A 27,136-nucleotide genomic window follows, 5' to 3' on the forward strand; every position below is an offset into this window, starting at 1 on the left:
CAAGTGGGACACAATCATGAAGTGGAACGACATTTATTGGATATTTCAAACTTTAACAAATCAAAAACTGAAACATTGGGCATGCAAAATTATTCAGCCCCCTTAAGTTAATACTTTGTAGCGCCACCTTTTGCTGCGATTACAGCTGTAAGTCGGTTGGGGTATGTCTCTATCAGTTTTGCACATTGAGAGACTGAATTTTTTTTCCCCATTCCTCCTTGCAAAACAGCTCGAGCTCAGTGAGGTTGGATGGAGAGCATTTGAACAGCAGTTTTCAGTTCTTTCCACAGATTCTCGATTGGATTCAGGTCTGGACTTTTACTTGGCCATTCTAACACCTGGATATGTTTATTTTTGAACCATTCCATTGTAGATTTTGCTTTGTTTTGGATCATTGTCTTGTTGGAAGACAAATCTCCGTCCCAGTCTCAGGTCTTTTGCAGACTCCATCAGGTTTTCTTCCAGAATGGTCCTGTATTTGGCTCCATCCATCTTCCCATCAATTTTAACCATCTTCCCTGTCCCTGCTGAAGAAAAGCAGGCCCCCAAACCATGATTCTGCCACCACCATGTTTGACAGTGGGGATGGTGTGTTCAGGGTGATGCGCTGTGTTGCTTTTACGCCAAACATGACGTTTTGCATTGTTGCCAAAAAGTTCAATTTTGGTTTCATCTGACCAGAGCACCTTCTTCCACATGTTTGGTGTGTCTCCCAGGTGGCTTGTGGCAAACTTTAAACGACACTTTTTATGGATATCTTTAAGAAATGGCTTTCTTCTTGCCACTCTTCCATAAAGGCCAGCTTTGTGCAATATACAACTGATTGTTGTCCTATGGACAGAGTCTCCCACCTCAGCTGTAGATCTCTGCAGTTCATCCAGAGTGATCATGGGCCTCTTGGCTGCATCTCTGATCAGTCTTCTCCTTGTATGAGCTGAAAGTTTAGAGGGACGGCCAGGTCTTGGTAGATTTGCAGTGGTCTGATACTCCTTCCATTTCAATATTATCGCTTGCACAGTGCTCCTTTGGATGTTTAAAGCTTGGGGGAAATCTTTTTGTATCCAAATCCGGCTTTAAACATCTCCACAACAGTATCTCGGACCTGCCTGGTGTGTTCCTTGTTCTTCATGATGCTCTCTGCGCTTTTAACGGACCTCTGAGACTATCACAGTGCAGGTGCATTTATACGGAGACTTGATTACACACAGGTGCTTTGTATTTATCAATATTAGTCATTTAGGTCAACATTGGATCATTCAGAGAGTTTGCTGCACTGAAAGTAAAGGGGCTGAATAATTTTGCACGCCCAATTTTTCAGTTTTTGATTTGTTAAAAAAGTTTGAAATATCCAATAAATGTCGTTCCACTTCATGATTGTGTCCCACTTGTTGTTGATTCTTCACAAAAAAAATAAAGTTTTATATCTTTATGTTTGAAGCCTGAAATGTGGCAAAAGGTCGCAAAGTTCAAGGGGGCCGAATACTTTCGCAAGGCACTGTAGTTTAACAGAACATGTGATATGCCATTGTAAAGTGATGAGGGTGGAATGTCCTTGTGAATTTTTAAACCCAGTGAGGAACTATGCCCCTGTAGAATTAATGCATGATTTATTTAGAGTTACTGGGGGGGAACAATTGACAGGCAAAATAAACACTTTGTCTTAACTTGATCTTTTTCTGTTCCTTCAGACTTCTCATCCTCCCCTGCCTTTTCTCTGACCACTGGAGTACTCTTTTCCTCTTATTCAAATACTGTTTTTATGTTCCCTCTGTAGGGCAAAGGAGTACGAGACATCAATGGAGGCAAAGACACAAGTCCCCGACTCCCCATACAAGGCCAAGTTAGTTCCCTACTTAACATTTATGCCTTCTACTTCATCTACTTAACTGTAGTGAATATTGATGATACTGAAATTATAGATGGATGGATGACTGGACTAAGCCTCTCCCCCTCTACCTAGGCTCCAGCGTCTGGTGAAGGACTTGGTGAAGCAGCTCCAGGGCCAGGACAGCGGGCAGTGGGCCAACACTAGGGTGTCAGGCCTGGACAGAACCCTGGGAGAGATCTCCCGCATCCTGGAGAAGCAGGTAAATCACTAACACCTCTCCTCCATGTCATATAGTGCTGCTTGGGTGTTGCTATGTCAGTGCTTAGTCAGTATGGGTTGTGTGTGCAGTGAGTGGGGCAGTTCTCTGAACTGAAGCGTTCTGTTTGGCTGCAGCTCTCTGTCTGTCTTCCAGTGTAGAGTATCACTTACTCCCCAACTCCTTGCCCCAGGTTATTTGTAATGCAGGCCAGATTAGCTATGTCTTTTCATTGGCCACATGTTACTAATAGAGGAGCAACCCATTACTAGACAGGCAAACATTTGCATGCTTCAGAAGTATATTGTGGGTTTATACAATAACATAAGGTTTTCCTAGAAAATGTAATCCAAAGGATCTCAAATTACAGTGGAGTATCAGGTATTTCATTGGTATTTGCTGCTTTTTTAGAAAGCTATATACTGAATTACAGACATTGATAACAACAGTTGATTTAAGTCAATGTAATGAATGAAAGAAATCCACTGTAGATGAGACTTTGTTTGATGGTATTTTATGGATTTGCACTGGGTTTATGAAGAGGACCTGTCACTGTGTTTATGAAGAGGAAAACATATAGTGACAAGCCATCATTCTTCTGCCAACGTGCAGTTCAAGGTCTGATAAAGCACACTGTGCATGTTGGTGGGTGGGAGGATAGCGAGATGATGGTGTCTGGTCATTGACAGGGGGAGGGGTAGAGAGGCTATTACTGAATTTCCCCAGAGAGAGGGAGAGCGAGGTGGCAGGAGTGACTGGCACAGCAGTACAGTGTAATGAGAGAGGAGGAGTCCAGTGCGATGGTGTTCAAGCTGTCACTAACAGGGGGACTCCTCCCATTAGCTCCATATTCTCCCTGTTGGAGGTCAGGGGTCACTAGGCCTGGAGTCCTCCTCAATTCAACACTGGGATCACTAGGACAGACAACTCTGTGTGGTTAAAGCTCTTTACATATTTATAGTTCATTAAAACAATTGAGGAAAGCCCTATTGTGAATTCATTAGAGTTTTGTGGGTGTAGAGGGGTGGAAGAGACTTCATTCAGTATGTCTGTTAAACACATTCTTCCCCCTCAGCCCAGAGCAGAGTGAGGCCTGGGCTGAGGGGAGTGGGGTGGGCCATGGTGGGCTGGCCTGTGAACCAGCCTGGGGAGCACTTCCTCCTCTAATCCCAGGACAAAGGCAAATAAATATAGTCTCTGTCAGCATGGGTGTCTGCCCCCTGAGTCACTTTAAGTCAGGATCGTTTAGATTATTTGACCTAACAAGCATATCTCGTGTTATTGACTCACCTAGATATTTGTTTTTCCTCTGCGGTATCTGATTCAGTCTCCACTTTCCCTGCTAATTCCTTGAACAACACCCGACACTCCCCCTCCACGGCTGCCTCAGTTAGCCCCCCCAGTCTCCGACCCCAGCACGCCTCTCCCTCTGTGAGCACTAATGGGTTCTTTTTTTGTCAAACTCAAAAGAAGTAGAGAGCTTTTTCCCTCTAAGATTTTTTTTCAGGGCAATTTCTTACCTTTCTGCTCTCATACCTTGGTAATGAATTCGCATATTTACACACTGGCCCAAATTTGTTTGTCACTGCTTTCAAATAAAGGCTGGCCTTAGATGGAGAGAGTTTATGACACTTGAGGGACTGTCAGAAACACTGTGGTCTAAGAGCTGAAGAGTGGAGACTGTATTTACATTTTCATTTGCCAGCTGTCATGGGCTGGTTGGTCTCCCCTTCGTGACTAACCATTGGCTTGTTCTACCTGGGATATGGAGGTGGGGGAATAGGGCAACAGAGTAACAAGAACATAGGGCCTCAAGGAGCCTGCCTGAAGTTGACGGATGTAGCCAAAATTAGCAGTGTCTGAATGTTCTGAAATTCCAAGGTTATATTTTGTATTCCTGCACACTGAATGCAATACTCACCTAAGACGAGTATACTGGTCTTGTAGCTGAAAATCATACTTTTCTCTAAATTCCTCATCCCCTTGGAGGGTTTTCTTTGTTCCACCTGGCTTAGATTGGGAGTGTTAGTGTGTCATAGATCCACTTTCCCCAAATGTTTGTTTTATTGAGCTTGTCAGATGAGACTAGGAGGACCAAACTGACAGGAAGTGTGACAGGAAGTGTGTCAGGAAGCGTATTATTATTCCTTAATAGTCTGGTCTATGGCTATAAGTGCTCACATTAAGCATTCAAATTGATGAGGTTAATTGTTATTTCACATCCAGGTTAATAATACACTTACTTTTGTAAGGAAATTGCAGATTTTGTTAAGATAGGTACCATTTTTGTACATTTTTTGGCTAAGGGTTATACTCCAATGAGTTTCAATGCTATTTTTGGCTCACCCCTATTCAAGAAGTGTTAAGATTTGAATGATAAGTGTTATGGTTATTTAATCTAGTCTTGACAGCTATTGAACAGAGGCTATGTGATTTACTATGTCGCCAAACCTTAACCCATCTGGAATTCTTTAGTTATTATGTTAACTACAGATTTTACTACAATAAATGAATAGAGTAGACTAAAGTTGGCCAGAATATGATCCATTCACATGACCTGCTCTTGAATAGGCCCTATTGTATGAAAATAACCCTCTTATTATGAGTTCGGAAGGAGTTATATTGTTTAACAAACAAACAAGCTTTCGTGTTGTTGCTGCCAAAGTATGTCATAAAGTCAGGTAAATCGTTTAATTTGACATTCTTTGTTTCTCCGAAGTACCTACATGTTTCTTACCTAACCAGGATATGTTTGCTGGAAGACTATGAATATGGCCTTTAATATTTGAGTTGATGTTTCCAGGATGGCTGACTTTTTGTAACTTTAACTGGGGTCAAACATTGAAATCCCTCTGTGTTGTAGTTCCTCCATAAGCTGTCTGGTGTCTGATTTTGCGCCTCAGTACAGGGTTTGTATTAGCCGGTAAAAAAATATTTATCCCCACCCAATAATGCTTTTTATTCATTGATGGAAATACCAGTCAATGTGCTCCAATTTCAAAGGCAAATATACTTCATAGACTAATAAATCCTCAAACTGCTGGGAAATTAGTGTCTGCTGGGTTTCTATTTCTACTCACGCAAAAGACACGCATAAGGGACTTCAGCTAAGTGCACCCCGACTGGGAAGAATTGGTGAAGATTGTGTTGATTATCCCTGTTTCCAGTGTGCCTTCTGAAAGGGGATTTTTTTCCCCTCTAAAACATCTTAAAGATGGCCTCACGGTTGAGCCATTTTGAGTACAAAGTAAAGAGGCTGATGCGCCGTCGCAAGCTGCTCCAAGGAGTTGGAGAGTTTTGACTTCCCAACAGCAGCGGCTCACTTTGAGCAGGCCAAGGTCTACCTCAAACACAAGCAAATTAGAGGAAAGTGTTTGTGAGGGCCAGTCCTAGCAGTTCTGCTGCCACCCTAGGCCAGAGCAACATATGCGCCTGTGTCATGTATAGTATAAAGATTTGGAAGGGATTGGTAGAGTAATGATGTGTATCATGCACAGTTGGTGAATTTCAGTTGAGCTTATTCAGTAGCACTTGGAAACTAAACATCATTGTCAACTATTCACATCGCAGAGTTACAATGTTGCAATAACTAGGCAGACAACTGTCTATAGTAGGAAATAGAGTTCTCAATCATCCACGTATATCACACATGGCACGAGTCACGACCCCACAATAGTTGAAATTATAATAAACATTTATTATCATCATCCATTAGAAAATGGTGAGATATGATTTGAGCTTTGTAAACAAGTGTTTTAATAAATGTCGGGCTCATTTTACAGCATTGTTAAATAAGCTTTCTCTCAATAAACCAGCCTTAACGAATTAATTTATTTACTTATTTTTACAAATTTACAATTTGCATATTTACAATTTGTTTGTCCAACATCGATTTCTTCATTTTGCGACTCCCTGGAGCAGGGGTATACAACTCTTGCCCTACAAGGTCCGGAGTCTGCTGGTTTTTTGTTCTACCTGATAATGAATTGCACCTAATCAGTCCCTGATTAGAGGAACAGGAAAAAAGTGGGGATAAAGTTTGAGGGGCCTAGTGGAACTGGGCTTTCATGGCTAGAAGGGATCCAGCTTTTGTCAAATTAACAAATTTATCTAACCCATTTCACTTGAGTTTGACCAATAAGGATATTGTTTTGACCTAACCTGTTATGTTAGTTCTCCTAACATGCCCACGTCTCTTTCCACTGCTGTGGTGCTGTTTTGTTATTTATTAAGCCTAATTAAAATGTTTATGCCTAAGCTAATTAAATTAGTGAGGCCTACATTTAATTTGAAAACAGGTTTTTTGGGCAAATAGCCTATAGGACAGGGTCATGGCTAGAAGGGATCCAGCTTTTGTCAAATTAACAAATTTATCTAACCCATTTCACTACACCCGCAATAACATCTGCTAAACACATGTATGTGACCAATAAGATTTGATATTGTTTTGACCTTTTTCTCCTAACCTGTTATGTTAGTTCTCATTTAAAATATACTAACATGCCCATTTTAAATTTAATTCGTAATTTAAAATAACTTATCCAGTATTGTCAAATCTGAAGTTAATTTAACAAAACTTGTCCCTTCTAGCCATGACCACCCAGTATTGTTTCTCACATAAAATAAACTCACCCAGTATTGTTTCTCACATAAAATAAACTCACCCAGTAATGTTTCTCATTTAAAATAAACTCACCCAGTATTGTTTTTAAAATAAACTCACCCAGTAATGTTTCTCACATAACAACATAAACTCCCCCAGTATTGTTTCTCATTCAAAATAAACTCACCCAGTATTGTTTCACATTTAAAATAAACTCACCCAGTATTGTTTCCCATTTACAGTCTCTCAACCAATCATTCTACTTTAGTGTACCAAACAGCATGCCATTACACCCTTTTAATATACAAACTCTTACTCAGTCTCTAAATGTTTACTCCAGCAATCTTGTTGTGGTTTATCACTCCTCCCATACATGCAGATGCTGGTTTAGACTACTGAACAAAATTGAGACTTTGTTTACTCCTCACAGGCTTTTTTTGCAAGTGTATATGTTAGTCGGGGTCCAAGATTAAATGCATGTATGGGGGTGTGTCTGCCCTCCTCACTCCGTCTGTAATATTGTTTGGGGCAACCAGTTTGAGGCCAAAGACTGATTGACAAAGGGGCTGTCCTGTGTCACACCTTTAATGAACTCCCAGCCAGTTGTTCCCCAGCGTCTGGGGCCAGAGGATCGGGGCTTTCCCCTCCATTTCACCTCCTCCTTTCTTTATGTATCTAATAAAGTGGCTAGTGGGAGGTGACTACAAAGAGCTGTCCGGCTGGCCCTCCCTACCTCCCTTTCTCCGCTTATCCGCTTCTCTCAGCAGTGCCACAGCCACAGGAATTAACAGCTGCAAGCCTTCTGATTAGCTGGGGTAGTAATGGTCAGCAGGAGTAAGAATTGGGTAAGATTCCTTCAGCTCTATAATTCATGTTAGACTCGACTGTCTGGCCTGCCCCCTCACCTTTCCTCATGTCTTCAGTCATGTTGGGAGTTTCACTTTAGAAGAAATGCACCCCTCATCCTATTACACTGTCACCAGATTGTCTAGCAGGGAGTGACAGGACACAGACAGATCACACACTGCTCCATAGTTACATAGAGTGGAGGATTGGTTCTAAGCTAGATGTGGCTTGTTGAAAATATGAATCAAATCCAGATGTTGTAACCATGGCTTTGGAACCGGAAGCCTGTTGGCTGTAATCAACATTTGGCAACAATGGATACAATAGTTACTACAGCACACGTCCTATGGAGATCTCACCTTAAGGTTGTTATACAGTTCCCAGTGTGTTTCAACGGGTTATTTAATGAAAGACAGCTCTATTGTTTCTATGTATTACTCACAGTAAGTGTACCTGAAGAACTCCATACCAGAGGGTTCTGTTTAACATGGCATGTAATTTGGCTGTTATTGCAATTTGCTCTCTTTAGTTGTTTCAATTGAAAAGTTATTCTTCATTGATCGGGAACAAGAAGACCTATTATTCCTGCTCTGCTCTACTGCCATCCACAGTACTGAGCCAGCAGAGTGTAAAGCTGTACATCCTTGATAGAAGGAAGGGAAAGGGGGATACCTACCTAGTCAGTTGCACAACTGAATGCATTCAACCAAAACATGAGGAACACCACAGAGGTCCACTCACTGATTACTATGCTGGTTCCTGCACCAAAAACACCAATATCTGATTGTGTTCTTTTAAGAAATGAATGATTGTGTATCTCCACACGAGCAGATGGGTCATGTCTGGTAAGGATGCCATGGGTATTGCAGATGTAGACCACCTGAAGATGTTGGCTAAAATTATTGGAGGTTAATCCTCTTCTTCTTTTTTTTGTCACATAGATCGATCTGTCAACAGGCCAAGACCGATGCAGCCAAACTGTCCCAGTCTGGCTTTACCGTCAGACAGCCAGAGCTGGGCAGGTTCTAGTTAACCCCTTTAAAAGACCATTTGATAAGACACCATGAAAGAGCTGCCTTTTCTCATTTATCCCAGAAGCTTTTAGATGGCTGCGTTGATGGGTGAGTTAAGAATGGGTTAAACCCAGCTCAGTGCTAGAGACCATATCGATGGAAACCGTTGGTAACCTACATAAAGGAGGTTTTTCTCTTATAAACAGCACTCAACCACACACATGGGCAGATTGGATCATGGTAGAGATTTCCATAATCCTCACTGCACATCATACATAGGGCCTCTGGTGTTTTTTCAGTGTGTTGGTCCAAATCCCTTAACCCTAGCAGAGTTCAGTGTTTTTTGTCACCGGATCCTGCTGACTTGTGCCTTGGCAGTCTGTGTGAGTGACAGATGAAGAGCTTATATATCGTTTTGCAAAGCGCTTCCTCAATGTGTTCAGGCTTGTTGGCAAACCCTTCATCCGTGGAACTAAAATAGAGTGGAGTGCCTGGATTTGAGGGCTGTCACACTACCTGGGAGAATGTGACCTCATTAGGTGTAGGAGGGACCCCCAGTGTACCTCCATGCTTGGTGTGGTGAGGAATGACTGTCCCCCTGGCTGCTCCCTCTGTGAGGAAAGCCGAGGAAAGCCTTCCATCAGCACCCACTCCTCCCCTGGAGCCCCTATCCTCCCGGTCGACCCAGGCACTAACATGTCTGATAGCAGCCGCTTGCTCTGGGCTTTGGAGCTGTTGATTTATTGGACTGTGTAGCTGCAGCAGCATCTGACCCAATGCCAAGAGCTCTGACTCTCTTCTCCTCTCCTTGCAACAGGGCAGGGCCCTCTTATTTAGTGCTGTTTGGTCTTAAATCTATGGACTGCTGTATTGACACTATTGTGTTAGACTAAACATGTTTGTTTAATGATTGTTTTAATGATGGTTTCGAGGCGCATTCTACTATACCTTTTAAAACTGCAATATGTAACTATTTGGGCGACCTGACCAAATGCACATAGAAATGTGAATTATAGATCTTAGACTTGCAGTCAATAAGAATGACAGAAGAGGTTGGTATGTTCTATGTTCTCTATTTCTATGATTCCCATGCTAAAGTTGTTTTGCGTCTTTTGCTTTCATTTTTTGTAGACCAGCTTCAAACCGTTAAATACAATATTTTTGGTTCTAGAAAATATATTTCACATCGGTTTAGATGACAATGATTCTCTACACTATACATTGTTTTGTTGCACAAACTTAAATTAGGCAACCTATTACAATATTAGCAACCAGGAAATGGCGGAGTGATTTTTGCATATTGCACCTTTTTTAAATGCAGTGTGCTAGGCTCAGCTGGGTGCACTTCCTCTGTCAGAGTTATAGCTCATTTTATATTGGAATAAATAAAGAGTAAATTCAGAATGTATCCAATACTCTTATCTTGATTGATGATTTTCTTAAGTTTTTGTTTGATTTCTCTGTTCTCTACTTTTGTACAGTCTCTCCTCACCACCCTGGTGCTGTGTGTGTGTGTGTGTGTGTGTGTGTGTGTGTGTGTGTGTGTGTGTGTGTGTGTGTGTGTGTGTGTGTGTGTGTGTGTGTGTGTGTGTGTGTGTGTGTGTGTGTGTGTGTGTGTGTGTGTGTGTAGGTCTGCAGAGTAGCTGTCCTCCATTGAGACTTGCCTGGACTATAGTGGGGGTGGAACGCTGGGGTTGTGCACTTTTGAGATTTAACAGGAATACTTTGGGGATCACTTTGTTTCAGATTTCATTCCCAACTGGGAGGTGAGGAAAAGAGAAGCTGGGTCCACACTGAGAGTAATGTGATACCTTGGTCCGTCCAGCGCCCTGTTACCTGAATGTGGTTCTTGTTCTTTCTCTCTACAGAACAATGCAGATCAAGTGGCGTTCCAGGTGGGCGGGGGACTCTCTGCTCTGGAACAGATTCTGCTGGTCGTCACTGCAGCCTCCACCCCCACCGCAGTCCCACGCATTCCAATCAAGTGAGTACCAGCTTTTACAGTCAAATACAGCTCACCTCCTCTCCAAGCACACCGTCTTTTGATACTATTTATTCATATTAGAGGGTTTTACACAAACTATGTGGTTGCTGCTTGTGGCTCTGCAGGGGTTATGACCATTTGTCAACTCTCTGTCACCTCTGCTGAGACAGCCATGAGGACGTGTACATTTCAATTACCCCATTGTTTTTGGATAGAATGACCTTGTTCCCCATACAATACAACTTCATTAATCCATTGAAATGGAAATGTTGTATTTTTGCTGTGTTCCTTCCAACCCCCCCTCCCTGACACCACACATACACCCTCAATAGGCTAAAAAGAGCACAGGGTCATCTGCAAAGCAGCACCCCTAGAGCAAGTTAGTCTCATTTAGTCTTCACAACCAGCATACAATATCCTGGCCTAGTGCTACTCTCATAGCCTCATGAGCCAGCGTTTCACTGTCCGGCGTCCGACCCGACCTCAACTGAAAAACCATGAGCCTTTTCAGCTGCTGTGTACAGCCTCTAAAGACATGGTCCACACTCAGACTGTGTCCTCTCCCTGACCTCAGTGACAGCGCTCCTCTGTTTACAATTGGAGATGTGAGGTAACCTCAGCCCCTCCTTTTATTTCTCTGTTTATAGTGCTCGCATCTCAATAAATATCCTAAATGGATCATGAATAATAATGCACCATTTAAAGAAAAAAAGAAGGGGATTATATTTTGGTCATCTATTTTGTATTCATTCTTTTCTGTTGATCTACAGAAAGGCCGTGTGTCTAATCCATCAGACAGACTCTGTCGTGGTTTTGAGTTGTGGGTCTGGAGTTAGCGTGGCCTGCCAGTAGATAACCTCTGAGAGACCGCCATTCTCACAACACTGGGAGTCTAATGGACTGGAATGGACTCTCTCCTTCACTTATTAGCATTTACTGTTTCCCAAACCTCCACTAATGGACAAACGTTACTTGTATTTATAATGCTTTTACATATGGCCATTCGTGTTTATCGATTTATTTAAAACATTTTACTTCCTCAATCACTAATCCTAGAGAATTTGAAGCAGACTTCAGTATTGTGAGGAATTTGATTAACTTAAATGGGGGGAGAGTTTTCTGCTTGTAGGTAGCTTGGAGTCTTTTGCTCACAATTGGACTGTTTTTGCTTGTTGGAGCTGAAGACCATACACACACGGTTGTTACTATGCTTTGAGAGTTCCACTTGACATACAGTGCATTCGGAAAGTATTCAAACCCCTTGACTTTTTCCACAATTTTTTACGTTACAGCCTTATTCTAAATTGGATTAAATAAATGTTTTTTCTCGTCAATCTACACACAATACCCTAAAATGACAAAACAAAAACAGGTTTTTAGAAATGGTTGCAAATGTTGTTGTTTTTTAAATACCTTAGTTACATAAGTGTTCAGACCCTTTGCTATGAGACTCAAAATTGAGCTCAGGTGCATCCTGTTTCTATTAATCATTTTTCAGATGTTTCAACAACTTGATTGGAGACCACCTGTGGTAAATTCAATTGATAGGACATGATTTGGAAAGGCACACACCTTTTTATATATAAGCGTCCCACAGTCGACAAAACCAAGCCATGAGGTCGAAGGAATTGTCCGTAGAGCAACGAGACAGGATTGTGTCGAAGCACAGATCTTGGGCAGGGTACCAAAACATTTCTGACAGAGTCTGAGTTCCTCTTGGGATATGGAAGAACCTTCCAGAAGGACAACCATCTCTGCAGCACTTCACCAATCAGGCCTTTATGGTAGAGTGGCCGGATGGAAGCCACTCATCAGTAAAAGGCACATGACAGCCAAAAAGGTCTGATGAAACCAAGATTTAACTCTTTGGCCTGAATGCCATGCGTCACATCTGGAGGACACCTGGCACCATCCCTATGGTGAAGCATAGTGGTGACCGCATCATGCTGTGGGGATGTTTTTCAGCAGCAGGGACTAGGAGATTAGTCAGGATCAAGGGAACGATGAATGTAGCAAAATACAGAGATCCTTGATGAAAACCTGCTCAGGACCTCAGACTGGGGCGAAGGTTCACCTTCCAACAGGACAATGACCCTAAGCACACAGCCAAGACAACGCTGTAGTGGCTTCGTGACAAGTCTCAATGTCCTTGAGTGACCTAACCAGAGCCCGGACTAGAACCCAATCGAACATCTCTGGAGAGACATGAAAATAGCTGTGCAACAACGCTCCCCATCCAACCTGACAGCGCTTGAGAGGATCTGCAGAGAAGGGGAGAAACTCTCCAAATACAGGTGTGCCAAGCTTAGCGTCATACCCAAGAAGAATCCAGGCAGTAATCACTGCCAATGGTGCTTCAACAAAGTACTGAGTAAAGGGCCTGAATACTTATGTAAATGTAGTATTTTTTTGTTGTTGTCATTATTGGTTTTTGTGTGTAGATTGATTGAGGGGGGGACTATATTCATTTAGAATAAGGCTGTAACGTAACAAAATGTGGAAAAAGTCAAGGGGTCTGAGTACTTTCTGAATCCACTGTAACTATGAAGAGGTGTGTAAGATCAGAGCAGGGTTTCCGTTAGGAACATGTGGTGACGGACATTTGAGAAATGTACCAGACTCATATGCATTTGGTTCATAAGCTGATTAGGGCGCCCACCCACGGTGCTCAGAATGACAGAAATCACTTTTAGAATATGGTAATTCATATTAACAGAACGTGCAAGTTGAGAATGCAGCGATGGGCGGTCCTTCTTACCGAATTCTGCACTTTCAACATTACATTTACATTTTTACATTTAAGTCATTTAGCAGACGCTCTTATCCAGAGCGACTTACAAATTGGTGCATTCACCTTATGACATCCAGTGGGACAGTCACTTAACAATAGTGCATCTAAAACTTAGGGGGGGTGGGGTGAGAGGGATTACTTAACCTATCCTAACATGTTAGAATAACTGTCCACATTAACTTTTCATCTGTCAACAAGACGAGAAATGAACAGCAAAATCACTAGCCTATGTCAATTTACTATAGTAGAAAAGTTTAAGCTACCTATTCTTTTGGTCAGCTTGTCAAGAAAGAAATAGCCTATTCCAAACAGACTCTGGGAAAGTTGTGGGAGGATTGAACCCTAATTCATATAACCAGTGTGCCAAGTCTACGTAAATAATTAAGTTTAAAAAAGCAATGAGTCTGATGCAACAGATCGGAACGTTTAGCTTCAAACGTTGATAAACTGTTATTTCTTCACATTATAAGTGCTACAATGCACACAAGGCAGTAGACGATGCACAAATGTTCGTTCGATATTACAATTAGCAGGAAAACACAGTTGCCAAAATGGCACTGCACATGCGAGCGGTTTCATTGTGACAGTGATGAAAATATCCTTAGAATTGTAGACGAGAGGAGAGCTAAAGGGCTACTTTGAATCATAGTATTAATGTATTAAACGTTCAGATTTCGAAAAATTAAGCATATGTTTTCAAAATGCATACGGCCTCCAGCTCATTGCAAAGTGGTGTGTGACGCGCTGTTGAAGCCTGCCTTTCGTTGCCGTTTAATGCCGCATTCAAAACAACTGGGATCTCGGAAATCTCCGACTTCTTCTGTGCATCCAAGACAAAACAAGCTCCTACTGGGAAAAACAGTTTTGAATGGGCTCTGTATCTGTATGCTGTAGGCCTATGTGTGTGATAAATAAGATACATAATGAATATACAATACACGTGCCAATTTAATTCCACAAATACACTATAGATAAGCATGTGAAATGTATTTACATGGACTGATATTTCCATTAATGAATAGGCTAAAAAGTATTATTTCGCAATGGGATCTTTTCTTCTTCTCCCAGACAATTGGCCGGCACCAATTTTATCTATCGGATTTTCTATTTTTTTTATTGTCCAAAAGCCGGCTATTACCGGCTAACGCAAACTATGGATCAGAGGTATTTATTTCATCCTCTACAGAACAGCTTGTCCAATCCAGAGCTGAAGTGTGCAATGTCTAGTGATAACGGAATGGCCTCCCAGTTACCTTCTTTCAGTACTCAATTACTTACTACCTTGTCTGAACATGTTGAGAAGAACTTCTCCAGAGTTTCTATAAATATGCATAAGACTGAGGACAAGTCCAATACACCATGAAGGGGCCTCTCACTCCTTCGTCATCACAATTAGGAATGTTAGGATGCAACTAAAGAAAAGCTCAAGAAATTAGTCCAGTTCTTGGTATGCGTTTCACTTTATATATATATATCAAGTGAAACGCATACCAAGAACTGGACTAATTTCTTGAGCTTTTCTTTATATATATATATATATATGAATCAGTAGTATTATACATTTAACAGTATTTAGTGACCATATTCATGATGTTGCCAATGGCAAAACATGCAACGTGTTGCCAGGTCCTGTCTGGACAGCTGAATGGTCTAACCCGCAACTATGGTGTTTGTTGGTATTGATTGGCTCAGATTGTGATAGGCTGGCTGTCTATAGACCGTCTCTGTGCTTTCTCTGTCATCTGTGCTGTAGAGTAGAAGGCCTGGGGTTGTTGCTATGAACTAGGGTCTGAACCTGGGATAACCCTCCAGAGCATATCAATCCAGCCCCTCAGACACACCCCGCCCACACTCAATGTAGTCCTGTGCCTGGTTAAACATGTATTACTCCACCCACATTCTATAAACACACACATTTACAAAATAGGAAAGGTAAGGGAGTCAAGTCAGGTCAAGGGAAGATAATATTGAGAGCTACAGTGGTGATGAGATGCAACACAAGGACATGGTCTTTCTGTCCACTAATCACTATTTCTCATCTGGATGGCGTAATGGGCGGTGTCTGTGAGACAGACGCTAACCACAGCGCTCACTACATTATCTGTTTACAGTAATGCTGCCGTATTGATCGCCTCCTCTCAGATAAGCTGAGTGATTTACAAAAAATGTCAACTGCAGAGTTGGAGATGCTCGGGCAATATTACCCCACTGGGAGGCCCACTCCACCTCGTTACCATTACATTAATGAGCTAATTCCTCAGTGAGGCTCTGCTAATGTCCCTGTGTAACCCTGTTGCCGCTGGATCCCTGTCTAGACTAGCAGAGCAACAACTCTCATTAACATGAATATAGCAGTTTGTCGAATATGTCAAAGATGTTAACGTGGAAAGTCATGCATAAACCATATTTACTTGCATGTGAAGATGAACCTTAATTGGTCTGCACCTGGAGAGTAATTTTGTAGTTTTGAAAATCGTTCAATCATCTAAATAATAATAAATAAATAAACTCTTCCTACTAAAGTTGTGTATTTCAATCTTAACTCGAGGGACTATTGTTAAAAATCCTTCAATGAATGTATATTTTTTATTGGAGCAGTGCAAGTGTGTGCTCTGTGGGATTCTGAGTGGAGAGTGTTGTGTTCCCTAGGGGAGGAGGGGGAGAGCTGTCTAAAACAAGCTGTAAATGATCCCAGATCCTCACCAGGCAGCACCTCTGCTCTGCTCTCTCTGCCTCTGGAGACTCTTATCTTCAGTGTCACTATTAGTATATGGTGAGAAAATGTTTTTCCCCAGGCTGGAGGTGTGGATTAGGTGGGGGGGTAAACTGAGGTGTCGTTCTGACTGCGTTTTTTAAAACTTTATCAGCACATCCTTCCTCGCTTTGAGGAAATCACTGTGTGAATTGATTAGCAAAAGCAAAGTTTCCATATCACTACTTTAACAAATCCAACACTTCTCAGATGTGTTAAGGAAAGATGGATGCTTTCTTCAAGTATTCCAACCTTGTGTCAACTACTGTGTGTTTATGGGACATGTCCCTTTGTCTCCCAGAAGGGGTCACTGGGGAGTAGAGAGGGGGAGAGAGATGGGACTGGTGTCCCAGTGATATCTGGGCTCAGCACCAGAGCCTGTCAGCATATGGGCCCGTCTCTGGTGCTGCTGGAGTATAACTCAGAGAGAAGACAAGCCAGCGTTAGACCAGACATACTGGCCCATCTGAAGGGCTGAAGAGCCAGTCGTATAACTTTGAGTTGAATTTTGGAGAATTGTTTATACCTTTAGAGTAGGGAGAAGAGACCATTCAATATGACTGTGGTTGTGGTATCCATTTTATCTAAGTGATAAGTGGAACAGGGGCCCCTGTCCTACCTTGCTGAAAATGGAACGAGCTGCTTTCTAGTTTTAGAGAGACGTCTTAACAGTGCAGTGGCACTGCTGTGCTGGGACACTGCATGTTAAAACACTATTGTAGTTGACCACCTCTGTCACATTACTGAGTGTGTCCAGTGAAATCAAAGCCGCTACCTGTGGTTTCCTTTCAGGATGTCGTTATAGGGTACGAGTGAGTGAGTGTGTGCTTGTGTGTGTGTGATGCGTGACGGCTCATCAGATTTCTCCCAGTATATACCCAGCTGGTGTGGCATGACAGGCAGAATGGACATCTTGGAAGCACTCAGGGTATCAGATAGATCAACAGGAGAATCAAATGAAATGCCATTTAGATAGCAGTGAATGAAGGGATTGTTTGACGGTACCAGGAAATGGATTTGCTCTTCACCTTGTGTTTTGGCTTACACCGTGCGCAAATTGATTTTGGCGCCCCACACCAAACGCGATCACGACACGCAGGTTGAAATATCAAAACAAACTCTGAACCAATTATATTAATTTGGGGATAGGTCGAAAAGCACTAAACATTTATGGCAATTTAGCTAGTTAGCTTGCAGTTACTAACTCATTTGTCCTATTTAGCTATCTTGCTGTTGCTAGCTAATTTGTCCTGGGATATAAAGTTAAGTTAAGTTCTTTTACCTGAAATGCACAAGGTCCTCAACTCCAACAATTAATCCACACACAAAATGGTAAACCAAATCTTTTTTAGTCATCTCTCCTCCTTCCAGTATTTTTCTTCTTTGGACTATATGGAGATTGGCAGCCAACTTTCATAATAAGGTGTATTACCACGAACGACCGACCTCGGTTCATCTTTCAATCACCCACGTGGGTATAACCAATGACGAGATGGCACTTGGGTATCTGCTCCTATAAACCAATGAGGAGATGGAAGAGGCAGGACTTGCACTGCGTTCAGCGTCACAAATGGAACGGACTTCTATTTTAGCGCTTGGCAACGCAGACGTTTGTTGGCGCGCGTGAATAATGTGGGTGCAGTGATTGAATAACATGTATGTGTACATTCATTTTGCAACATGAGCGGTGTGGACAGCATGTTAGGATTTTTTTTTTTTTCTGAACACACATTTTCTTTGAAAAGCAGGGATTCAACCTGATCTGGAAGTTGATCAGATTTCTGCAGCATTTCCATGGTCAAGCCTTACTGGGCACATAGGAAAAGCACAGGGACATTGGGAAACGTGAGCTTGAGGTTTAGGTGGAACGATCTCCTGCTTGATAACCCAATGACAAAAAGCATAAAGAGTCTTTTACATGGTTGATGTCCTGTTGTCTTTGCAAGATAGGAAGTGCTAGACTTCTGAAAATTGGAAACATCTATCTGTAAGGGGAGTCTACTTGGTATTGTCCCAGTATCCTAAACTATTATGCCGTTTCTGTTGTTTATGTCACTAAGAAAATACTGTTAAATACTCTTGAGCCCTAAGTGTCTCCTGGGGTATTTGAGCAGTACTATACTATGTGGGGGTGGGTAGGATCCTGACCTTCGCTCTAATTTTCCCTTCCCCGCCATCTGTCTATCAGCCCCTGGGATACTCTATGGATTCTGGGATGGTTTATACTTAAGAGTTTTAATTCAGCCACAGAGGTCAGTGACACTCCCAATCCCCCAGCCCCCCTGTTATGTCCGAGCCGGTCGGCCACCCAGGGTGATCCCCACAGGGCTGCATGGTGTAGGGCTGTCCCAGGTCAAGGTGTTCTCCAGTCAGTGTGTCTCTAGTCTATCTAGCACTCTACACTTGTACATGTGTGAAATAGGACAAATATAAGCACCCACCAAATAATTCTGATGATTATTATTACAGTACCTCCTAGCCTGAGATCGCTGTGTGTCTATGGCCTCATCAGGCCAGTAAGGTGATCAGCTCTGCTGTGGCTGACTGGGGTTAAGGAGTTTACAGTAGGTGAGGAGATTACATTGCTAATTATCTCCATCTCTCTAGGCTTCTTCCTCTTCTCTCTCGGGCTCTCTCTCTACCTCGTTCTCCATACAACCTGTCAGTATGGGCCAGCAGTGGAACCTAATCCCGCGTCTACAAGATAAGGCTTCATTATTCTCAGATTAACAAAGTGCCCGTTGTGTGTCCTGCTGGGTGAAGTCTGGCAGGTGGAGCAGGCACCAAATGATGGGGTCCAGCTGTGGGCGTGGCACGCGGTCAAATGGGCAGCCCAGAGCTATGTAGGTGGAGGAATGCTGCCTGTTAGGATAGATTGGCACTCGTGGGTCAACCAACACTACCTACATACTGCACGGTAACACGAGGCGGGCTATTGTGGCACTTTACTAAATTGCTCCTCAAAATCATTGAGCCTGTCGTCGAGGGGGCACAGCAACAGAGATTCCAGGAGACTGGATGATATCAAGTGTCATGCTAATCATACCGATTTAGGTGGGAGGGAGCAAAAGACAGATCACTGAGATTGCTCATTGTATGAGCTGCTGTAAGGACATTATTCAAACGTGCCTTTGACATTCTCGCCATTTGTTTAATGCGGGCTTAAGACATGCCTGATTATCTGTGTTACAAAGCAATTGCATGCTCATTACATGAGCAGTTGACTGAGTCGATTGTGAGAAGTAGGTAGGATGTTCATGGAGATTAGAATGGAATGGATTCCTATCCTAAAATCATCATTATAAACTGGGTGGTTCGAGCCCTGAATGCTAATTGGCTGACAGCCGTGGTATAACAGCCGTGGTATATGTCATACCCGTATACGGGTATGACAAAACATTTGAATTTACTGCTCTAATTACGTTGGTAACCAGTCGATTAATAGCAATAAGGCATTGCTTTGTGCCTAACAGCCCTTAGCCATGGTATATTGGCCATATACCACACCTCCTTGGGCCTTATTGCTTAAATATACACGGAACAAAAATATAAACGCAATATTTAACGTGTTGGTCCTATGTTTCATGAGCAAACAACTCATTCTGATTGGCTGGGCATGTTTCCCCAGTGGCCCAGTCATGTGAAATCCATAGATTAGGGCCTAATGAGTTCATTTAAATTGACTGATTTCCTTATTTGAACTATAACTCAGTAAAATCTTTGAAATTGTTGCATTTATATTTTTATTCAGTATAATATAAGTCATAATATATTATATTCTACCAAATGAAATGCATGTTCTACATAAGATTGAAAATTGTCTGCATACATTTGATATGTTGACATTTACAGCTAAATGTGCCTTTAGATCCATCTCTGTCCTAAGGGTTTGTGAAGAGAATGGAAGCAGTCGACAGCTGTTTTTCTCTCTAATAAGATTAAAGAAATGAGGGATGTGCCCTTTAATCTGCTGGATAAGAGTGGCAGCCACCTGGGGACTGGCCTGTCTCTCACCCCCCCCCCCAGCTCCCAACATGGATAATGACATTCTGGGTAGGGCAGCCTCCACTTACGCATAGAGTAAAACCAGGGTGCTATGGTTGACAGGTTATTATAGAAACATCGTGAAGATGGTGTTTGCCTAATCCATTTCGGGCTTTGCTTTTGTAGCCTATTATTTACAAGTTATTTAATAAATACTGACCTTCCCTTTTTTGTCATCATTCATCTTCCATTTATTAGTCTGTGTTTTAGGACTGCTCTCTTGCTCCCTCTCCTCATAATTTCTGTCTTATAGATTTCCGGGGCCTTTTCATGTAGGACGATGTCAGTGTTGTAACAGGATCAGCCTACCCTGTCATTTAACCTTCCCTATGGTTTGACACCCTGTCTTGTTTAATTTGATAAGGACACCTTGCATTCCATCACAGTAACTGAAAGAATCTTAACCTGAAATGGCTTTTCTCCCTTCTGTGTCAGGCATGGGGGTGATAATAGCCTGGTTTTATCTCTGTACATACAGAATGAACACATTAAAAGCAGCACAGCATCAGACTGAGAGGAAAGCTACTATTTCATTCCATTGGTTTGCAGTGTTTCCAATGGTGGAATTCTGTCACTGAAAACCTGACTTGTGGCTGAATTACAAAATTATGGAGAAAAAAATAAATAATTTGAGGCAGCCCCGGTTCTGGTCGGCTGCCCAGAGAGCACAGTTTGGTGGGGTTCTCACGTTACTTCACTTTAGCCCAATAGAGGCTGTGTTATCATTCCACTCAACCATGATGGCTGCCTTCTTCCACCCACTCCATTCCAAGACTATTAATGGACAATAGAATTAATGTGGCATTTGTGTTTTTGTGCATTCCTGGAAAACAGATCTTATTAAGGGAGGCGTTTGGCAGAAACAGGGATCAACACACCAAATCATGTTGTTTTGGTTTGCATTTTCTCAGGAATTTGTATTTAAAATGGTGACGGAAAAGATCTCAACATTTTATTTGGCTAGAATGCCTATACACACACAGCATATGATACTCATATAGTAAGGTGTTTAAAAGTTTTAAGCAAGCAAACCCCAGAGTTCTTAACCAGACATTGATGGGACTATTTGGATACTTTCCCATTACTCACAATGTAATACTTCTCACATTATCACCAAATTCTATGTCTGACAGCTTTACACTACAATGTCAATAATGATATAGAACAAATTACAGATCTCCCCACTAGCATATGAAACAAGACGAGTAATTTTGGTCATGAGGAGGTTATTGACAGACCAATCAACCTAGGCCTACATCAGTCTCTGCTATGTTCTATCTAAATGCCAACTAGGTTGGAGTGGAAATGCGTTGCAGATGTGAATGTTGCGGCAGATATCAAAATGTTTACCAGTTGAAATAAACATGGCCTACTCTAGAATAGGAAAGCCAGATTCCATTCTTCCTCAGAGCAGATAGGACACGCCACTCTTCTATTGGCTAAAATATACAGATGTCAGAAAATATTAAGTGATGAAACAAGGGGGCGCAGCAGTCAGAGCAGAATTATTCATCAGTTATCTGTGGCATGAATCTTCTCATAGGGTTTGTTTAAAGCAGACATAATACAGAGGCCTGCCTTTAGGCTCTGAGCTGAGGAGCTGCTGAGAGGAATGGCCTTATCGCCACAGAGGAAGCGCTGCAGGATCAGACTCCAGATTGGACTGACTGTGATTTGCACCGAGCTCCACTGGTTCTGCAGATCTCTTGTCTTATTATTGTCCCTAGCTCTGAATAACCAGTTGACTAGTAGTGAGGGGGTAGAGCTATAAGTATACTGAACAAAAATATGAGCTGAAATAAAAGTTCCCAGCAATGTTCCATACACACAAAGTTTATTTCTCTCAAATGTTGTGCTCACATTTGTTTACATCCCTGTTAGTGAGCATTTCTCATTTTTTCCAAGATAATCCATCCACCTGACAGGTGTGGCATATCAAGAAGCTGATTTAACAGCATGATCAGTACCTTGTGCTGGGGACAAATAAGGTCACTCTAAAATTTGCACGTTTTGATGGAGTGTGCAATTGGCATGCTGACTGCAGGAATGTCCACCAGAGCTGTTGCCAATGAATTGAATGTTAATGTCGCTTTAGAGAATTTGGTAGTACATCCAACCGTCCTCACAACCGCAGACCTCGTGTAACCACGCCAGCCCAAGACCTCCACATCCAGCTTCTTCACCCAGACAGCTGATGAAACTGTGGGTTTGCACAAACAAAGAATGTCTGCATAAACTGTCAGAAACCGTTTCAGGGAAGCTCGTCTGTGTGCTTGTCGTCCTCACCAGGGTTTTGACCTGACTGCCGGTCGGCGTCGTAACCGACTTCAGTGGGAAAATGCTCACCTTCAATGGCTACTGGCGTGCTGGAGAAGTGCTCTTCAAGGATGAATCCCAGTATCAACTGTACCGGGCAGACTGCGTGTATGGCATTGTGTGGGCGAGCAGTGTGCTGATGTCAACGTTGTGGACACTGACCCATGGGGGCAGTAAGGTTATGGTATGGGCAGGCATAAGCTACGGACCACAAACCCAGTTGCATTTTATTGATGACAGTTTGAATGTGCACAGATACTGTGACGTGATCCTAAGGCCCATTTGTCACGCCATTCATCTGCAGCCATCACCTCATGTTTCAGCATGATAATGCACGGCCCCATGTCGCAAGGATCTGAACACAATTCCTGGAAGCTGAAAATGTCCCAGTTCTTGCCTGCATACTCACCAAACATGTTACCCATTGAGCATGTTTGGGATGCTCTGGATTGATGTGTACGGCAGCATGTTCCAGTTCCAGCCAATATCCGGCAACTTCACACAGCCATTTGAAGAGGAGTGGGACAACATTCCACAGGCAACAAACACAGCCTGATCAACTCTATGCGAATGAGATGTCGCTGCTGCATGAGGCAAATGATGTTCACACCAGATACTGTGTTTATGATCCACAACCATATTTTTTGTTTTTAAGGTACAGTGCCTTGCGAAAGTATTCGGCCCCCTTGAACTTTGCGACCTTTTGCCACATTTCAGGCTTCAAACATAAAGATATAAAACTGTATTTTTTTGTGAAGAATCAACAACAAGTGGGACACAATCATGAAGTGGAACGACATTTATTGGATATTTCAAACTTTAACAAATCAAAAACTGAAACATTGGGCATGCAAAATTATTCAGCCCCTTTACTTTCAGTGCAGCAAACTCTCTCCAGAAGTTCAGTGAGGATCTCTGAATGATCCAATGTTGACCTAAATGACTAATATTGATAAATACAATCCACCTGTGTGTAATCGAGTCTCCGTATAAATGCACCTGCACTGTGATAGTCTCAGAGGTCCGTTAAAAGCGCAGAGAGCATCATGAAGAACAAGGAACACACCAGGCAGGTCCGAGATAATGTTGTGAAGATGTTTAAAGCCGGATTTGGATACAAAAAGATTTCCCAAGCTTTAAACATCCCAAGGAGCACTGTGCAAGCGATAATATTGAAATGGAAGGAGTATCAGACCACTGCAAATCTACCAAGACCTGGCCGTCCCTCTAAACTTTCAGCTCATACAAGGAGAAGACTGATCAGAGATGCAGCCAAAGAGGCCCATGATCACTCTGGATGAACTGCAGAGATCTACAGCTGAGGTGGGAGACTCTGTCCATAGGACAACAATCAGTCGTATATTGCACAAATCTGGCCTTTATGGAAGAGTGGCAAGAAGAAAGCCATTTCTTAAAGATATCCATAAAAAGTGTTGTTTAAAGTTTGCCACAAGCCACCTGGGAGACACACCAAACATGTGGAAGAAGGTGCTCTGGTCAGATGAAACCAAAATTGAACTTTTTGGCAACAATGCAAAACGTTATGTTTGGCGTAAAAGCAACACAGCTCATCACCCTGAACACCCCATCCCCACTGTCAAACATGGTGGTGGCAGCATCATGGTTTGGGCCTGCTTTTCTTCAGCAGGGACAGGGAAGATGGTTAAAATTGATGGGAAGATGGATGGAGCCAAATACAGGACCATTCTGGAAGAAAACCTGATGGAGTCTGCAAAAGACCTGAGGCTGGGACGGAGATTTGTCTTCCAACAAGACAATGATCCAAAACATAAAGCAAAATCTACAATGGAATGGTTCAAAAATAAACATATCTAGGTGTTAGAATGGCCAAGTCAAAGTCCAGACCTGAATCCAATCAAGAATCTGTGGAAAGAACTGAAAACTGCTGTTCACAAATGCTCTCCATCCAACCTCACTGAGCTCGAGCTGTTTTGCAAGGAGGAATGGGAAAAAAATTCAGTCTCTCGATGTGCAAAACTGATAGAGACATACCCCAAGCGACTTACAGCTGTAATCACAGCAAAAGGTGGCGCTACAAAGTATTAACTTAAGGGGGCTGAATAATTTTGCACGCCCAATTTTTCAGTTTTTGATTTGTTAAAAAAGTTTGAAATATCCAATAAATGTCGTTCCACTTCATGATTGTGTCCCACTTGTTGTTGGTTCTTCACAAAAAAAATACAGTTTTATATCTTTATGTTTGAAGCCAGAAATGTGGCAAAAGGTCGCAAAGTTCAAGGGGGGCGAATACTTTCGCAAGGCACTATATCTGTGACCAACAGATGCATATCTGTATTCCCAGTCAAGTGAAATCAATAGACTAGGTCCTAATTTATTTATTTCAATTGACTGATTTCCTTATATGAACTGAAACTTGATAAAATCTTTGAAAATGTTGCATTATATATTTTTGTTCAGTGTAGCTGATTTTACTGGGTTTCTGAATTCTGCTTACCTACTGTTACATAAATGACAGTATATACTTTCAACCCTTCCAAAGATAAAATTGTGCCCTTAAGGAACCACACATTTGGTGGAGTGTGTTTTGGTTTCCTGATTACTTCAGATAGCCATGTCAATGCCCGGGGATGAACACCTACACTGTAACACTAGTGTTGAAATTTACCTTGAACTATTTAGTTTGACTTCTGACAAGGGATTCATCTGGTTCTCCCTCTGTCGTTCTCTCTCTCTCCTCAGGTCCCTATGTGCTGCTGTAAACATATACTTTCTGGCATGCTCTCGCTGCCACCTCAACTGCTCCTACGTTCTATTCAGCAATAAGGTAGCCTCCCTCATGGACCTGCTGCTGCATCAGCTCACAGTAAGTGTCTTTTCACCACACCTTAAAAAACATCACTTATTACTATCATTATTGCTATGATGGCATTACATTAAATGTATGTTCACTTAAACAACGCATGTATTATTCAAAGATGTTATTTGTATGGAAGCTTAAGTCCCTGAACGTTGTGTAATACTTACGAAGGTTGAATGTCATGATCAGAACTGTAGATCGTATTCCCAAGGACCAAGCTGTTTAATGAATCCCTCCCAATGTCTCTGTCTATGTAAATTCTCCTGACTATATGAAACACTGTGAGTGCTGAAAAACCATGGCCACATCGCCAGCATTTGTTCCTTCCTGGCACAGTGTTAATAAAACACAGAGACCCACGCTACAGTACAAATCCTGGCCCTGCCACCACCTCAGCCTCCACCTCAGCCACACAGATACTTCTGGGCTTTAGGGAATGAGAGACTGAAGCAGGCAGTATGGTGGATGGGTTATATGTCAGTCAAAAACCTTTAGCACTCTTTCAGAGACTGTAAACATCTAATGGTGGTGACTGCACAGACCGGACAAGGCAAAGACATGGGCTTTGCTACATGCATGAACTCTATTGGGGCTTCCTTCTCCAGCCCTGACTTCCAATTCAAAGCAGTCATGTTTCCTGAGGGCACGGAGGGGGAGGTTAGTCTGTATGCTTCAGATTATATAAAACGTATATCCCCACAGCTGCTTTGACAACTGACATGTTAAACAGGACAGCGTTAACTTATTTAGACGTCTTGGACACTGACGAACATGGGGCTCATGAATAGTCTGCGTAAGAACGTGTGTGTGTGTGTGTGTGTGTGTGTGTGTGTGTGTGTGTGTGTGTGTGTGTGTGTGTGTGTGTGTGTGTGTGTGTGTGTGTGTGTGCGTGTGCGTTTGTGTTTGTGTTTGGAAGTGGGTGGAGGTAGAGTGCCGGCGTCTGTGCTTGTCCCTCTTTAATTCGATTTGTGGAGAATGTTGGTGGATTTACTAACGCTGTCAGCATGCTGCCCTAACCATTAATTTAAATGAGATGGTTCAGACATTTTACCTGACCTCCTTATTTCTAAAACTAAACCTTAACCTCAATATACACACACACATGCAAAAATGTCACTGAACTAAAAGGGGATATACACTCCTGTCACCAGAACACCATGACCTGAGTCTTTATATACCCTGAGACTCTTAATATATCTTCATAAACATTTCTTGGAATATTTCAGATGCTTGTGCTCTTATGGTAATAAAGAGTTTGGGATAACTAACATGAAAATATTAAATTTCTAAAAAGTCCACAATCATGTCAGAGGAATCAGTATGCTGCAATTTCTATCAGCCCGTCTATGTATATGAGGCATGGGTAAGGGGAGAATTTGGTTTAATATCACAGATGATGGTGAACACAGAACACCCCCCTGTGTTAGTTCCAGTGGTTTTCTCTACAATCTCATTATCCGGTTGTCTTTCCTTGTTACCAGGGAGGGAATACCTCTGAGACCTCTCATATGGCAGCAGCAGTAGTCTGGCACGGCAACAGTAACCATGTCACACTGACTGTTAACCACCGACGTATGACCCACACCTGATGAATTATACAATAACACTTGTGTTGTTGTTTATCCCATGCCATATCAGGATCCCAACCAATACAAATGGCCTTGGCCTGTGTTGTAAAAGTCAAACTGAGGTTGCAATGAGCTGGTCTTCTGTTGAACTCTGCTGTTGGTGGATACTGTGACTGCCTGGGACACTGTTAGTTTTGCACTGTGATCGATCAATGTCAAGATTCCTTTTTTGACAGAGGACTTGGCAAGCTGACAAGGACAAGCCAAGGTTGTATGTGATACAAGCTAGCTCGAAA

The 27,136-nt window shown here is 42.3% G+C and overlaps 1 protein-coding gene across 3 annotated transcripts in view; it reads left to right on the top strand.

Moving 5' to 3' along the window:
* The window catches only part of scaper (S-phase cyclin A-associated protein in the ER), a 143,588-nt gene that overhangs the window by 95,080 nt on the left and 21,372 nt on the right, over positions 1-27,136 (top strand). For all 3 annotated transcript variants that reach the window (XM_046351197.1, XM_046351206.1, XM_046351216.1), the window contains exons 20-23: positions 1,775-1,840; positions 1,961-2,087; positions 10,415-10,530; positions 25,155-25,278. In XM_046351197.1, coding sequence (XP_046207153.1) covers positions 1,775-1,840; positions 1,961-2,087; positions 10,415-10,530; positions 25,155-25,278 — 433 coding nt within the window. The remainder of the gene's footprint in view (positions 1-1,774; positions 1,841-1,960; positions 2,088-10,414; positions 10,531-25,154; positions 25,279-27,136) is intronic.

Source organism: Oncorhynchus gorbuscha, linkage group LG01 (genome assembly GCF_021184085.1).
Source record: "Oncorhynchus gorbuscha isolate QuinsamMale2020 ecotype Even-year linkage group LG01, OgorEven_v1.0, whole genome shotgun sequence".
NCBI classification, from domain to species: domain Eukaryota; kingdom Metazoa; phylum Chordata; class Actinopteri; order Salmoniformes; family Salmonidae; genus Oncorhynchus; species Oncorhynchus gorbuscha.